We start from the raw sequence: 16644 nt of genomic DNA on the forward strand, positions 1-16644 counted from the left end.
CCTCTCCTTTTGAGACCTCAACTGCAGAAAGCAGAACCGAGTATTGTGCTGATGCAAGACATCCTTTAGCTACTTTACACTACGCCTTCCCTTCCTCTCTCATTCCAACATTGGGTCCTTCTACCAGGTTACATATCTATAATATTTCAGTCATTAATAAAACTGCATGAAGGAGAAAAGGCCTCCTATAAATTTGCTCTACTACAATTGAAATCTCAGGGTAGACAGAGGCTGAATCACAGAAAAAGTGATATTTTGTTTATATGCACACTGGAAGCAGGGTTTTCCATCTCTGTACCAGTGTGAGGTTTCTGCAGCCACTACTTGTATCAACTCAGTTTCAAGCTGAAGATAATCACCCATACTTCACAAGCTCTACATCCGTAGGGTTGGAACACCCACCTGTTTTTGAATACTCTCCCATTCATTTTGCATTATCCCTCACCACATCAGAAAACAAAATTCACTTTTCAGCTAGGTCACAGGTCATTCTCTACAATCAACATGCCTATCCAGCAGTTTATCTTCTGTTCCTGCTTGGAATACGCAGGTTTTTTTTTTAATCCAAGGATCAGAAGTGATCAGAACTACTGCAGACTCAAGTATTGCAAAGACAAATGTGCTTAAGGATTTTTTTTCCTCCTGTTTAGAAGCATCTTATACAGACGCTGCCACCACCCTCTACTGGTGGAGATACTGGAAGCTACAATCCATTCCTTACATACCAGAGCACCAATTTAAATAAGTCATCTACAATTACCTCATCTTTCATTAACAAAATACTTTGGAAGCCAGCTTACAACAAGAAGTAGAATCCCCAGTTGCTCAGGCTGAAGTATTTACCAGTAAGTAATTTAAGAGCCATACGTGATTCCGTTCTATCAAAACAAACTAGACTTGACTCCTGAAAAGAAAGTTCTAAAAAGGTATGCATGCAGTGTGTGGTATTTAAATTAAATATTATAATTAAACATAATACTATGCTTAATTACCTCAAGATCAGATAACCTCTGTTGAGAAGTAAGCATTCCTAAACAATCATTACACTTTGTATCTTACCCATATATCAAGAGATCCCAGTTATGGCTTTGGCTTAGCTACTGTCTACCAAAAATAGCCGTAAAACATCCAATACCAACAATGCAAAACAGCCTTAAGGCGTCTACAGTAAAAAATAAAATAATCAAGGTCCCAAACTAAAGCAAGAACAACATATGTTCAGGCTGGCTTCTCTCTGCTGGGAGATGGAAAAAATGGGCCAATGACTTGCAGAAGGAGAGACCGAGTAGCACCTGCTTCGCTGAACTCCCAGTGTACACAGTTAGCTAAGATTACACTTGTCCCCCATATACACTACACCAGCGTTCATTTACTAGAAGCAGCACCAAGCTCAGCTCAAATTCCTTTGAAAGAATGATGCAGTTATCCTTCTCTTACTGCACAAGAAGGAATTTAATTTACACAGACGCCAACTGTATTTGAGAGTTCTCTCCCTGGTTCATGGAGGTGACAGCACTAAAATTCATATACATGCTCTAAGAGAGTCTTTGGAAGCAAGTTTCACTGTATTCATACTATTGCTCAATAAAAGCCTAAACACTTCCCTCACTATATAAATAAATTGCCAACCATTAATGAGTAAGAAAGTTTTTATTCTGAACTCACTTTTCCTTCAAAGTGAGTAAGCATTTAAGACAGCTTACTTCTTTTGAGGCACAAACACAGAAATTTTTCACTAGTCCTGAACATCAAGACAGCAGCCCCCTAGCAAAGTAATCGGATGATCGTATGAATTCATACTTTGCTGGAACAGTTCAACATACAGCTATGGACCTGCTGAAAGGTTTTCACATAACTGAATTAGTGCACACCCTTCAACACTTTCATACTCTTGTTTAAGGATCACAAAACTTCCATTAAGTGTAATACAATTTTAATAACTGCACAAAAGACTAAAGTATTCTAGACATTTATTTTTCAGTATACAATATCACGTATTTAATGTTAAGAAATAAGGACCAAAGATCATAAAATATGAATATAGTTTTCACTAAATAAATATTTGACTAAGAACAAGGCGCGTTCTAAGCCATACTTCATGGAGTTACAATGAAGTTCAGGCACATGAACAGGAATATCTTATTGTTTTATGATTTACAATTCTTTTGGTCTATTTAACAGAAACTGAACCAACTGAAGCAGAACTTCATCATTAAAGCCTTTCACATCACCATCTTCCACAACATCATATAACGGCTTACTGTCTGTACCCCAACAGATATTTTTCCGAGGGTTATTTTGAATAGTTTCTACAGTTAGCGCTAAAGTATTTAGCTGGTAACAAAAGAAGGCGAAGTATTTTCCATCAGTCACTACTGCCTGTGATACAAAAGGACGAGTCACATCTGCTTCATTCCAGAATCCTACAAAATAAAAAACAACACTAGTTATATAGGACTCAGAATTCCTACTAGCACACACATCTAAACCCAGATCCTGAAATACAGAAAAACAGAAGGAGCTGCAGCAGCCTTTTTGGTAGGGGGTGGAGGGGGGAAAAAAAAAAAAAATCACTTTAAGAACACGAGAATTCCTCATACAGACTAAAAATGAAGATATAAGAGACAGTCACCCATTAAGGATTTTTTAAAAGATCAGAGACACACTGGTATATCTGGATTCTGTACACAGTTCCCTATAAAGAGCCAGGCAGCAACCACAACGTTAATACATACTGACTGATATAAAATCAAATTGATTCTTCAGGTGACTTTCAAAATTACATATGTAAGTTATGAATGCATTAAGTCCTGCAAGCAATCAGAGGGGAAAGTCTTTTGACTATCCCACTCTTTCACAGGGCACTAAAAATTTCTTCTATAATAGAAGAATGGTTTATATTACCATATGCATAACTGGTTGCAGTAATTTGCCAAGCAAGACTGAGAATGCTATGCCCATATGAATTCACACTTCAAACAATCCCTGTTGAGCATTAAAGACTTCTAACAAATTTTTCTTTACATATTTATGTATGTGCATTAGCAGGACCATGTTCAATGAACACCACTAGAAATCGATACAGAAGAAAAAACTTCAGAGATTTGAATCATCTTGTCCTTGTCAATGTCCTTATGACTGTAAACAGCTTTAACACTGAGACTTAGTTGGCTTCAATATTTTATGTCTGCAAAAGAGGTAATTGTGTGTTAAAAAGCTTGACATTACAATTTGATGAAGCGCGAGCAATATACATACACTAGTCAAAGGATTTTCTTTAATGAGTTGTTTCAGAACTGATACTACAGACCAGCAAACTAGCTTCTAGTAACACCAGCCTACAATTTCAGTTACATGCATTAAGTTCTCGTCTACTTGCCCTTGTCTAAGGCCGAGATATTACTCTAATATGTGCAAGTCATCCTGAATGAACTGAGGACACCAGACTACCAATGCAAGACAGCTTTCTAAGTATCCACAGTACCAAGCAAAAAGGTCTCATGCTGGAATATACAGAGATCCTGGCAAATACCTGTATGCCATGGGAAGAAGTAAAATAAGCTCTAAATTCAACAGTGACATTTTGTTTAGAACAACATACTTAAGGAGCCAGGAACTAAAATACTTCCTGAGATAGTGTAAGACTAATACATTTTAGTGTACAAAGACCTTGATTCCCATAGCAACTACTTGGCATTCCATTATGTACGAAAGGAACTCATAAGTTTTAAGAGTGCATTCTAGTAATTGGAAATACTGCTTATAACCAGTACTTCCAATATCATCTCGTGATTTTAGCAATCAAGATCTATTGACTCCTCATTGGCATTAGATTTCCGAATTGACTTCCAGCTTTACCTTTCCATTAACCATTTACTCCCTATATGTATAGTACAACTGAATATGCAATATAGCAAGGAAAACTGTCCATCTATATATTTTCTGTCTCATAGATCTTGCAACTCAGAGCAGGGATTCTGCACAAAGCAGATTGATGTAAAGCAACAAGTGGGAGAAAAAGAACCTCAGATTGTACAAAGCATTCTTGACTGCTTTACTTCCCCCCTACACACACTTTCTAACAGAACATGAATATACACACACATATGCTCTCATTTAGAAAGCACACCAGGACAAATAAGAGAAATTTCCTCTTGCTAGAGTAGCAGATCATGGTTCAAAAAAATTTCAGAAAGACACTCAAATTCAAATCTGAACAAGTACCAGCATCTGTTAAGAAAATCACCAAGTGACAATAACCAGGAATGTTTTCATAAAGGTTTAAGACAAGCTTCTTCCTCTGATTTATTACAATTCTCATAAGGCCTTTCTCCTTATTCTAGACTAAAAAAAGAGGCAAGCTGCAGAAAACTGTTCTATTAATTATGCTCTTTTGCATTTTTCTGGCAGTCATTCTTACCAATAGCAGATAATTAGAAAAGCATACCGAAAGAATAGAAGAGGAAACTATTGTAGTAACCCAAATCATTTTTATTTGAATGCCTGGGAGGATGTGGTAAGAATACGAAATAAGACTGTAATGTAATTTCAGTTTTACTTTCTCAGACAGCATAAAATTTCAATTTGAGATTAGTACCAGGCTAAAAATATCTGAAAGCATTCTCATTTTCAGAACACATTTCTTCTCCAAACCACTACAAACTGTACAGTTACCTTATACTAGTATCCTAAACAATAGGAAATAAATATTGCATACAAAGCTAAGGGAGAAGACAGGCTGTTATTCCAGAGTTTCTATACAGTAACCTACCACTTCTGCTAGAAGAACTTATTCAGTCTGACAGCCTGCGTATATACATATCATACACACACAATTTTTTTTTTTGTCAAGCTTATACACATACTTTCTAAAATAGCAGTGTCTCAGAAGACCAAAACTGCAACACTTTGAGGAACAAGGAAGCAAACAACTGATCCAAGTTACCCATTCAGGTCTTCTGGGACTTTTAGACACAACATAGGCATAGGTTCATGAGGTAAGACTCTAACATTTTTCTTTCACTGGTTGTAGTTTCACAGAATTAACATCTCTAAAACAGACTAAGTGTCTTCACTGTTTCAGGAAAACCTCTGCAATTAAATCACTTCAGACCTATTCCCTTTCCCCATCACAAAGCTTTGTCTTGCCAGCAAACGCAGCACTGAGTTTTTCCGCACAGATTTAGCATTATGTATAGAAAAAAAACCACTTTTCTGCAGAATTAGTTCTCCTGGACTCAGAGTACTTTAGATAAGAGAAAAATAACTCCTCTGTAACAATGCTGCTTCGTTCATTGGTTCAATTAAACTTTCAAAGACCTACTTAAAGGATGCTCTTCAGAAGAGGCATGAAAAGAGGGAAGAAAAAAAGTCAAGAGAATATTATATTTGGCATTCATCACCAGGAAGAATTTCGCGGATCGACTGCCTCACCTTGATACATTGCTTGTGCTGCTGTCCAGGCAAAGAGACTTGTAATACCATTAGCTCGATAAGTAACTTCAATCTGATCCTCAAGATTTGCTCTCAAGAACCTCTGCCTTTTTAGTTTATCAGGAACAAGATGGAACTGGGTGTGTCCATAACAGCATGGATCTGCCACCTTTGATCCTGTGCCCCCAAAAAGAAAAAAAAATGAGAGTCACTCAGTCAGTAAGTGCTCTTCTTTATATACACATAAAGATGTCTTTATCATGAGAATCCAAAAAACTGAAAATTATATACATCTAAAATACAGGTTCAAAGCACTGAAACTTCTTCATTCCTGGGTGAGACTGGAGGGCTTGCCCAAGTTCAAAAGGCTCCTAAGAGTTAAGATACTAAGATGTCTTTGAAAGAGTTGTATCAAAATGCAAAGCCAGCTTTCTGCTAGTTTTGTATTCAACACAACTCCTTGAAATGGATCCTGAGACAAAGTACGCTACACACACAGGAGGATGCAGCTCCTCATTGCCCAAGATGCGATCTCAAAGCCTCAAGTATTCTACTGGAAAACAGACCTCGGATTTTTCTCAGAGACAGAATAGTGTGTCTGGAGGCTGCAAGCAGACACTGTTAAACTCTCACCTGCTTCTGTTGTTACTTGTTACCATAAATCTAAAGTTTCTCAACGGCTAAATCCATCTGACTAAAAAACTCTCACAAGAATCATAAACATACTCAGAATATATCCTGCACAGCGAATATTAGGGAAGCAGGATTTGAAAAGACTGTCAAAGTTTATGACTAGCCTAGTATTTTTGTCTCACGTGAAATATAAAAAAGGCATTAAAGAAAAAAATTAGTATTCAAATTTAGTATTCACAGTACAGTAGTAACATTATGATTTCATTTTACAGATTAATAACAGCTCTTCCCAATATATTTTCTGAAATGAAGTAGTTATATATCACCAATATGCTCACATATATGCACACATACACACATGTGCACTTTCACTGTTGACGGGAGGTACAAGGTTAAGGTTTTTTATTATTTTTATCTTTAAAAGTTAGCCTTTCACAACTAGAAAGTCTTACCTATAAATACCTTGTTTTCATATTGCTTTTTGAATAATGGCAACTTGGAGGGCTTGTGATCAACAACAGGAACATCCCCAAGATCTGACTCTAGTGGTACAACCTTGAAGAAAGTAGAAGAAAAAAGAAAAAAAGCCGAAACAGTAAGTTACACATTTCTTGATTACAGCATTATATAATGTGTCACTTTCTTGTTCAGACAACAGAACATACAAATCCTGCTTACATATACCTATATGTAATTTTAACCAAAATCAATAGCCATAATATGCTTGCAACAGACACTCCTATCTTGTGACAAGCATTAGTACAAGCATCTTACACTGACCTCTTAAAGACTGAATTTTCTGCAGCATACAAACAACATTATGGGGTACAGTGTTAACAAAGCCACCATTTGGTGCTACCTTCAAAACCTGGATCCACTTCTGCACAAGACAAGAAACAAAAATATCTCTAGCAGCAGTCATTAAACAAATTCGAGCCAGCAGAATGAGCTTACACATATTCAGTGTTTTTCACTAGGGAACATTTTTATGGGGTAATAAGTCTCTTAAAAAGAAAAGTGCAGGTCCAGTCCAAATGCACTGACATTAAAAAAAAATTGAACTATTTCCATCCCCACTAGCAGTAGTGCAGCCACATGTGGTTACATTCTATACTACTAGATGAGTTTAGTCTCAGAAAAACTTAACAGAAGGATCATCAAAACTGTAAATAGAATCTGTGCAATTTTGCAACCAGTCGTGAGAATTGGCAGCACTGACACCATTGAGGCAATAAGCAACTACAAAGCAAAGGCAGGTCCTATAACAAGCAGTTAGAACTTCTCATGTCACATACATGCATTGCAGTTTTAACTTTCATTGCCCAGACACTCATCCCCAAAATGCCAGCAGCACTAACCTAAGCAAAGGGTGTGATCAAGTAAACAAGAAATGTTCAGCATTTTACAGTAACTGGAGCATTGTCTTCCGTTTTTGGTAGAACAGGGAAAACCAAGACCCTTTCAGGCTACACAATTACCACTGTGTAATCCTACAAGAGGTGAAAATATTCAATCTGCCTCCAGAAAACCTTAGTTCTCAAGCAAACAATTGGTAAGCCATAGTATCAGGTAACAGAGCTCACATTCAGATTATATGTCCTCTCTCTCACTCCAGTCCTCGCATCTCCACTGCTTTCACCGTCTTGTTCTCCTCCACTGAGGACAATACTTTCTCACTTACACAACACTCCTTATTCTTGTCTTCTCCCATAGTCTTGCCTCTCCTCATAGACAGAGGCATAAAGGAAGGTGAAGTCTCCCTTTATCTAAGCATAACAACATGTACTGTTGTTATGTATCTAAAACACAAAGATGACCAACTTGCAGTTTAAAAAAACATCTCAATATCTGTAAAACACATAGCATAGCACAGCACAGCAGCAGAGAACCTTAAGACTTAAAAAATACACAAATGCTCTACATAAGTAATTAATGGGGCCTCCAGATACTATTTATTGCACAGAAATTTCAGCCTTAGTCAGAAACATTACTGTTATGAAAATAAACATGATTAACTTGCTATTAAAACATGCACACCTCTGGAAGTTGCTTTGGTACACGGATCTGGAGGTGTGGGTGATCATCTATCTGAAATCGCACAGGATCGACTCTACCTTTTCGATGTCCATGAACAACAACTTCCTCACCATGATGCCAGTAATAGTTAACCTCGGGTTTTAAGTCTGAAACAGAAAGCGGGGGTGGGTCATCCATTTGTGTATAAAACTGTCCCAACTCCTGCTCTGTAGATGCACTAAAACTGAACAATCAAAATCTTTCAGCATCCCATGAGTTTTAAAAATAAGAACGAGAGGTAGTTCTAGCAACGTTTGGAACACACTAGCGAACAGCTGCACCAGCGACACTCCTCTAGGGCTCGCAGACCAGCCCCACCACCCACGACCGCCCCCCAGTCTCCCTTCCTCCCCCACCCCCCTACTGCACACCGAGGGAGGAGGCAGCCAGCAGCGGGTTGCGACCGCACAGGAAGGCGGCGAGAGTGGAAACTAGCTGAGTGAGGAACGGGCCGGGCGTGTGGTCCTGATCGCGGTAGAGGAACGGCCGCTTCTTGTTCTGGTAGAAGCTCTCCTGCAGGAGCGCGTCGCAGGCGAGAGAGCGCAGCTCACTCAGATCCAGGGCCGGGGCTGCTTCCACCGTGGGCTCCGGCGGCGCCGCCCCCGCTCCCGCCGCCGCCTCCGGCGCCGCCACGTCTGGCTCCGAGGCTCTCGCGGCCTCCGGCGCCGCCCTCAGGGGCAGCCCCGGCACGAAGACGGTCTTGGTGAAGCTCTGGTACCAGCGGTCGGCGTTGATGGCGAAGGTCTGCGGGTAAACCATGTACTTGGGCCGCTGAAGCAGCCCGTAGAGCCGCAGCTTCTCCTCGATCGAGGCCGCCTCATGCACCCGCTGGTGGAAATGCTCCAGACGCCGCCGCTTGGCCGCTTTGCTCTTCGCCGTGGCGGAGGCCACGATGGGCGGGTAGAGCGAGTCCGGGGGCACCGGGGCCGCGGAGGACTCCGACTGCGAGAGCCAGCAGCGACCACACCAAAGCAACCGCCACCCCCTGGAAGCCGCCATTCCGCAGGGCAGCGAGACGGAGAAAGGGCACTGCCTCAGGACCTCGAAAACATGATTGGACGGTAGAAATCACGTGAACAGCCAACCATCCATTCGCCAGGCTCCTGAGAGAGCTAGTGCGCTGCCGGGAAAAAAAGGGGGCGGAGCCTTTCCGCGAGTCGCGCCGTTGGAGTTGCTTGGTCTCCCAGGCACAGCGGCGCCGGTTCTGCGCATGCGCCGTTTGTTCCTCACCGCCCGGTGGGGAGGGAACTACAGTTCCCGAAATGCACAGCGGGACCTGGCCCGGAAGCGTTCGGCCGAGGGGCAACCCTAACCCCCGTTGCGCGGGGGGGGTTGAGGGCGCGATGTGTGGTGGTGGCGGAGGTCGGGGCCCTCAGGCTCCTCCGTAGCCCTCCGGGGGCGGGACGGTCCACGGGAGGTGTGGTGGGAGCTCAGGGATCACGCGTGACCCCACTGTTGTCCGCACTGGCCCAACAGCCAGCGCCCCGGCCTGCCCCCCTCAGCTCCTGACTTGCTTTACGCGGGGCCGTGGCACGACCTGATTACCCCAGTGGACCAGCTTCCCGTCCTGCGGTGGCTGATGGCTTCCTGTGCGTGACAGCCAGCTCTCTCTAGTGCTGTGGGCGTGTGGGTGAAACCCGTGCCGCACCGTGCCTGCTGTGCGCTGTGCGGCCTTGGCCTATGAGATACCTGTAATGCACCTGAGCTGCTGTGGGCTGTTGTAGCTGAAGAGGATCGTCTTGATGACAAACGGGCGTTGATGATTAGCAGTTGAGACAATCTACTCCTGTCAGTGTCACAGGCATCTGTACCGAAGGGTTATACTGGATGTGTCATGTTTCAGTTCTGGGAGTACCAAATATGACTGCAGTCTTTCCAAGGGGGTCTGGAAGTTAAACCTCAGAAATCCTTGATATGATTAACAAATGATTGTTCATATAGAATATATTAGTCACTGATTAAGCTAAGAAATAAAATGGGCTTTCTGCAACAGGTAATACAGCCTTTGTATTACTGAAGAGTTTTTTCGCAGAGAAATAGATGTCTCTGAAGCATTCAAAAAGACAAAAGATTTTTGAACCAAAGCAAATTTCTACGTGTTCATCTTCAGAAGATAATTAAGCCCCTAAGCACTGAAAGATCATTCAGTCTAAACGACAGAGATAAACTCTTTTACACAAACTCTTAGTGAAATCACCGCTACAATTCTTAGGCTTTTTGCTCCTGCAGCTCCTGTTTCAGAACCTGTCTCCTTTCGTGGTTAGAAATGTTCTTCTCATTTCATGTTTAAATGTATTCATGGTCAATTTATACCCTGTTGTCCTTGTGCCAACATCATCCTTTAGCTTAATTAGTTTTTTCCCTCTCCAGTGTTTGCCTTCTAAAACATTGATGGAAACCAGTCATATCACCTGTCAACTGTCATCTATAGAGAGTAAACAAGCTCTTCTAACACAGACAGCTCTCTGTTTCCCTGATCATCCTAACAGCCCTTTCTTGCACTTCCTCCAGTTTTGTGTTTGTCACAGAGATATGTGACCAGACTGTACCCATTATTTCATACAAGAAGGCTGTATTACATGGGAATTACTAACACTTTACCATTGTTGAAAAACCTTTCTTGTCATGCCCTCAAATCACAATTGCCTTCCTCACAGCCTTTAAACACTGTGAACAATTTTTGCCTAGGATAGATTTTAAACCTTCAGGAAGTTCAGTATAGAAACTTAACATAAGCATATGAAAGTTGAAAGGATTGATTTTATTTTCCCTGCTTTATTCAAAAGATTTAAATGTTTCCTGCACCCTGATACTCACTCTGTAATTAGGCAAGAGGTGTCGGGAACTAGTGCTATGCTTTAATCTACGTTTTAAATCCCTGAGCTGTCTACTGATGCCCTGGTCACAGGTCAACTTTATTTGCTTGGTGTGCTATGTAATAATATTACTTTTCTTGAGCTAGGAATTGCACTGGCTTGGACAAAAGAGCCCAATAGACAGTGTGGTTAGAGTTACTTGCCTTGCTGACAGCTCTGCTGTAACTTTTTAGGAACAATGTTATCCTACCATGGATCTCTCTGTTTTAAAAAGCACACTCACAGAGTTGAGAGAGTATGTGTTTTCCTTCTTTTCCTTTACCGAAGGAAACGCTCTACAGTTTCTAAATTATACTAAGCCTCTAAACACAGAGTGTCTTTATGTTGGTTTAATAAATGCTTAAAAAGATCCTGGATTAGCAAATTCATACCTTGCCTAAAATGCCTGATACAAATGCTAAAATGAATGCTGTAGCCTAGCTATAAATCTCTAAAGTAAAAACTAGAATGAAAATAGCTTCTCAGTTCCAATTGGAAAGTCATTGGAGAGGATTAGTTAGAAGCTCAGAAGCAGTTCAGAGACTGCTACAGTTCACCTAATTCTAACCTACCCTGTAGGTTTAATGTGGAAATTATTCTGTGTTTCTGAAACTCAGAACTCAGACAAAGTACATGCCAAGTGCACTCACTCAGAGATGAATTACCGGGCAGGCTCAGTATCTCTTATATACAAGCGTAGAAGATACTTAAATGCAAAAACATCTCCTTCACTATTCTCCTCTAGAGTTGCAGGCACAGCCCAAATAGGATCGCATGGATCACATAGTGCAGGCATATTTTATTGAAGACCCAGCAGGAGGTGTGACGTCCAGAGTCTGCTTCACATGGCCACAGTGTGGGAATCATGTCACCTGCATGTCATCTGCAGCTGCTAAGAAAGGATTCAGTCCTCTCACCCATTCGGCCATTTCTTTCATGCCTGTGCCTTGGTGCTGGCACGTTCATTTTCTCAGGGTGCTGCAGCTTATTTTAGAAGGAAGAGACAGGAGATAACAGTGAGATTAAAGCCCTTCAAATTAGAAAGCCTCCAAAGGGAGCAACAAGCCAGACATGGGTTTTGTTGTAGGTTCAGTGACAAAAGATATTGTCTAGAGTAGACTCTACACTTTTAACTAGTGTAAATGTCTGAGAACATACTGAGAGACAATGATGTTCCATTTAAGTTCTGTTTGGAAAGTTAGTTCAAAGATACAGCAAAAATAGATTAGAAATCCATTCTGGATTGAAAAGAGTCTCTAGAGATGTGAGAAGCAAAGTTACTAATTAATATCAAATTAATATCAGGTATTTGTTTTGTAGTAGCATCTCAAGGCCTCAGATAAAGACCAAAGCTCTGTTGTATATATATATACAACACACACATAATGAATAAGACGACTCCTGTGTCACAGATCTTACACAAAGAAATGATTACAAATATCACTGTTATTCTAGTGTGTGTGCATCACTTCAAAAACAACCACCAACAACGATCCCCACCACAGAATGAAAGTCATGGGACAATCATCAGGATATCTCTGTAATCCCTCACTGAAGGGGTGATCCCACAAGTGACTAAGGAGTTCCCAGGAGATCAGGAGAACATGGAAGGTTCTCCTTCCATGCTTTAAATTGCTTTAAATTATCATCTGGCAGCTGTCATTGTTACACATAATCTATTTTAAAATAATCCTAGGACATAGGACAAGTCATAAAATAATGAATATCTGTCAACAGCGCAGATTGTGTCTGTTACAGTCTGTGGCATTTTAAATGGAGAATACAGTCCTGCTGATGTTACCTAAGGTAGCAAATGCTGTAGCCTGTACGTAAAACAATAAATCTGTAAATACAGAAATCCCAATCCAAGAAGACGGAAGAAGCTGACACCCTCTTTTCCCATTAAATTGGTCAGACAGAGAGACAGTACAAGCATGAATATGACACTCTTTTTTTCCTCCAGTGAATATCTAATATCACGCTTGCTTTGAAGAACACTGAACTTGTAGTTCTTCTAAACAGAGCAGTGCCAATAACAGGTTGGATTAATTTAAAGCAACCCATGCCATATCTACATGCAGTAGGGAAGAGCCATCATCACCTTTACTAACTGAAATCTATGGCAAAAACATGCTTCCCATATGATTTTCCAAATACTTCTTTAAGAATGCGTATATACATGCATATGAGAGGCTGAGCTCTTCTAGTATACATCGTCCAAGATTAAAATGCTTCTAGGACTATATAATGCTCCAAGCAGCACCAATTAGAATTCAGTTTGTGTTGTGTTTCAACTGCTGTTTTATTGTAGCTTCTCAGACAAATTCCGTTTGGGCTAAAATTGACCGTGTTTGCCTATAGATCAAAGATCTTCCTCCCTCCTCTCCCCTTCCCTCCCCCCATGCCATTTTCAGCAAAATCAAAGCACCTTTGTTAGAAGGCTATGGGAATGGGGAGGAAAAGATGTATTTCAGATCTAAACTTCTCCTTAATTAAGACAAAAATGTTAAAAGAATAAACTTCAAAGTTGAACTACTTTCTAGGTCTCACATGAGATCTGAGAGTCCAGATGAACTTAATGAAAGGCCCTTGCATTGTTTTAAAGCAAAGAGCCTTCCAACTGGGAATTCCAAAGACGCACAGTAAAATCCTACCTTCTGTGTTTTTCAATACCATTACAGCAGAGCAGCTGAGAACGGTGATGACATTTAAGACCACTCTAGCTTCATAGGGCTGTAAAGATAAAAGCTTATCTTGAAGACATGGTTTGACAAAGCTTAGCTTCACTCCATCAGTGCCCATTAGCTAAAAAATTCAGAAATCCTTAGGGAGTAGTAGACTTCTTAGTCTGTTTTATATAGTGTTTCAGTGCTATTGTAACAATTACAAAAGAATACCTCACACATTGCCCATGCATTTGGGGACAAATGTAACTAGTAACATCCCAAATGTGCCCTTTCAGGCCATTATATGCACCTGAGACAAGTTATCCTAAAGGCTGCTTTGTATGTGCAGAAAATACAGGAGTATGAGTTAATTTTACCCTCGTTCTTGCAGATAATTTCATGCTAAATGAAAAATCTTTACTGTGATATTAGTGAATAATCTAAAAGAAAGAGAAGTTGATTGACTGGAGGAAATAATATATGGTCACTTTGAAAGGCAAGTAGAGCTGTTTGGATTCTGATGAGAAAAGCAAATGATTCAAATATTTGCACTAAGAGACTTGTTGTTCACACACTTATAATATCCAGCGGCTGAAAAATGTACACTTTTATGAGAAAATTTGTAGAGTCAGCTATAGCATTCTGAAGATCAAGCTAAGGAAAGACTGCTGAGTAGACTCAGCCTAATGTTCAGAGACTACATCTGTACTAGCAAAGCACTGAATGATTCTAGCTGGCATGAAACAGCACACCTCCATACTGTGAACCTGTCTTAGCTCCCAAACCAGGGTTTCATGTACCCACTACTTACTGGGAATGTCCCCTGCCCATGCCCACGCCAGGAACAGCCTAGGAAAGCCCAGATCAAAACCACCTCATGAACTGGACCAGCAAGGCAGAAAGTCCAACGTTTGAGCTCCAGCATAAGGAACAATCCTAGGCACTGGGTAATTTTCTTTTATAGATATTACCTGGTTTTCTCTTCATACCCCTATCATTTATCTCTTACTGTCCAAACTTCTCTTTAAGCCACATTTCCAACAGTTTAATAACTTAGCAGACTAGACTCTATTGACTTTGAATGAGACGTGAGCACCAAAGTCACTTTAGGTATGTCTCTTCTTACCTAATTTCAACTGTCTCCAAGTTAGACATCCAGATAATACTAATTTCCAAACTAGAGAGAGATAAGCACCTTAAGAGTGATTCATTCCATCCGTTCTTAACACTTTTCTTTATTAGGAAGGATAAATAACTCCCTGGATCTAAATCCCTACCAAAACAGGATCCGTCATCTAATTCTGAAGACAGTGACTCATGAACTTAAGTTATGAATTTAGAAAGAGAGAACTCTAAGCTGTTGTCACAATATTTACGAAGGGTTTTATGATACCACATTATTTGCAGATTACAGAATTGTTTCTTTTTGACAATTTCTGTTTTTCAGCACAATGACAAATGGAGTAATTACATTTGAGAAATTCAGAGGCTAGTGTGTTTGGTGAAATGCTAGTACTGAATAAAGGTAATATTAAAGCTATCAAAAAGCAAATATATTGAGTATATAAAATAAAATATTGCTGCACTATTGCCAAGATGCTGTTAGACATAATATGAGGGACTGTACAAAGAACAATACCACTAGATGTCACCATCCTTCCACTGAAAATGCATCAGCACCCAGCTAGCTTTTCCTAAGCCTGATTTACAAGTACCACTGGTTCCACCAGTAACAGACTGAGATGAAGTCTTAGATCATGGCTTGTTGATGTGTAGTCCAATCAAAAGCCATGTGGTATCATTTCTTTCTAGTAGCATTGCGTTTAGACATTTTTAAAAGGCTAATTCTCAGGTGAGAACCCACTTTTGAGTTTGATGTTAGCCAGGATTCTCTAAACTAAGAAGAAACATTGTTGGTTTAAGTTCATCTAATGCTGCTGCTGTAGTACAGTCCAGCAGACAGACAGTGGCTTAACTGGAGAGCATGAAGTTAAGATCCTATTCCCATCTGTACTGCTGATATACTATATGATTTGGGCAAAGCCATTTCACCTTTGCTTTTCTGTTTCCCCTTTACTACAAACACCGTAGTTTTCTCAATGCAGAAACTATGTCCAAGAATGTGTTTGTTGGATTATCTTTATTCTGCTTCAGAAGAAACAATGACAGGTGTTGCATAAAGGGTCTAAAACAATAGCTATATAGGCCCAGCTAAGAATGATGCTGGTAGGAAATATCTGCCTTCTGTTCTATCCATACTTATCACCCCAGGCTGGAGTGCTAACAACGGACTGGAAGACAACGAATGGAAGGTATCTTTTTCTCAGCTGTTGTGGCCTATTAAGGGTTGCAGTCTACTGACATAATATTAGAGTAACTCAAAGTCTGCCTAATCTAAGATGGGTCTCAGGGCATCACATATATACCCCAGAATTGCTGAGCTCTTATCTTGGGCATTGGAGCATCTGCCTTCACTGAAACAACCTTCCTTAGAGACAGGGCTAGGGTCAGGAGACTTAGTGGAACCACTTACTATTGAACACCCAAGTGTCATCTGAACCTATACCATCTCATTTTATTCTATTGGGTGGAGCTGCCTTGCATTCACGTTTAATTTTGCAATAGGATGATATAGCTAGGAGCCAAATTCAGCTCTTGTCTCCTGGATAGGCCATCCATCTTTTTCTGCCTTGATGCAGGATGGGGTTCCTACTTACTTATATCATCACTCTTTTCACAGGAGTATGACTAAATGGAACATTATGAAAAGTCTCATTAATAGGGTCTTTCTTTTGCCACCTATAGATCTGATCATTTGGAATTTGAGGGGGAACATCTGTTCTCATGATTAATAAGACAATGGGGAGAAAATGCAGCCTTTCCGTGAATTTTCTCCCATCTTATTCCGTTAGGTGCTTTTGTTCTTCAAAGGGAAAAATCACAGAAATACCTGCACAAAACCCATAACACAAAAGACTGTA

The 16644-nt window shown here is 40.4% G+C and overlaps 1 protein-coding gene across 1 annotated transcript; it reads right to left on the reverse strand.

Moving 5' to 3' along the window:
* Positions 1-1633: 1633 nt before the first annotated feature.
* On the reverse strand, positions 1634-10593 carry LOC138064160 (large ribosomal subunit protein mL65-like). Its single transcript, XM_068925566.1, has 5 exons — positions 8514-10593; positions 8104-8249; positions 6519-6621; positions 5434-5610; positions 1634-2423 (listed from the first exon to the last, which is right to left on the reverse strand). Exons 1-5 carry the CDS (start codon positions 9139-9141, stop codon positions 2155-2157), a joined length of 1323 nt encoding a protein of 440 aa, XP_068781667.1. The 5' UTR covers positions 9142-10593; the 3' UTR covers positions 1634-2154.
* Between the last annotated feature and the right edge of the window lie 6051 nt (positions 10594-16644).

Source organism: Struthio camelus, chromosome W (genome assembly GCF_040807025.1).
Source record: "Struthio camelus isolate bStrCam1 chromosome W, bStrCam1.hap1, whole genome shotgun sequence".
Lineage (NCBI taxonomy): Eukaryota > Metazoa > Chordata > Aves > Struthioniformes > Struthionidae > Struthio > Struthio camelus.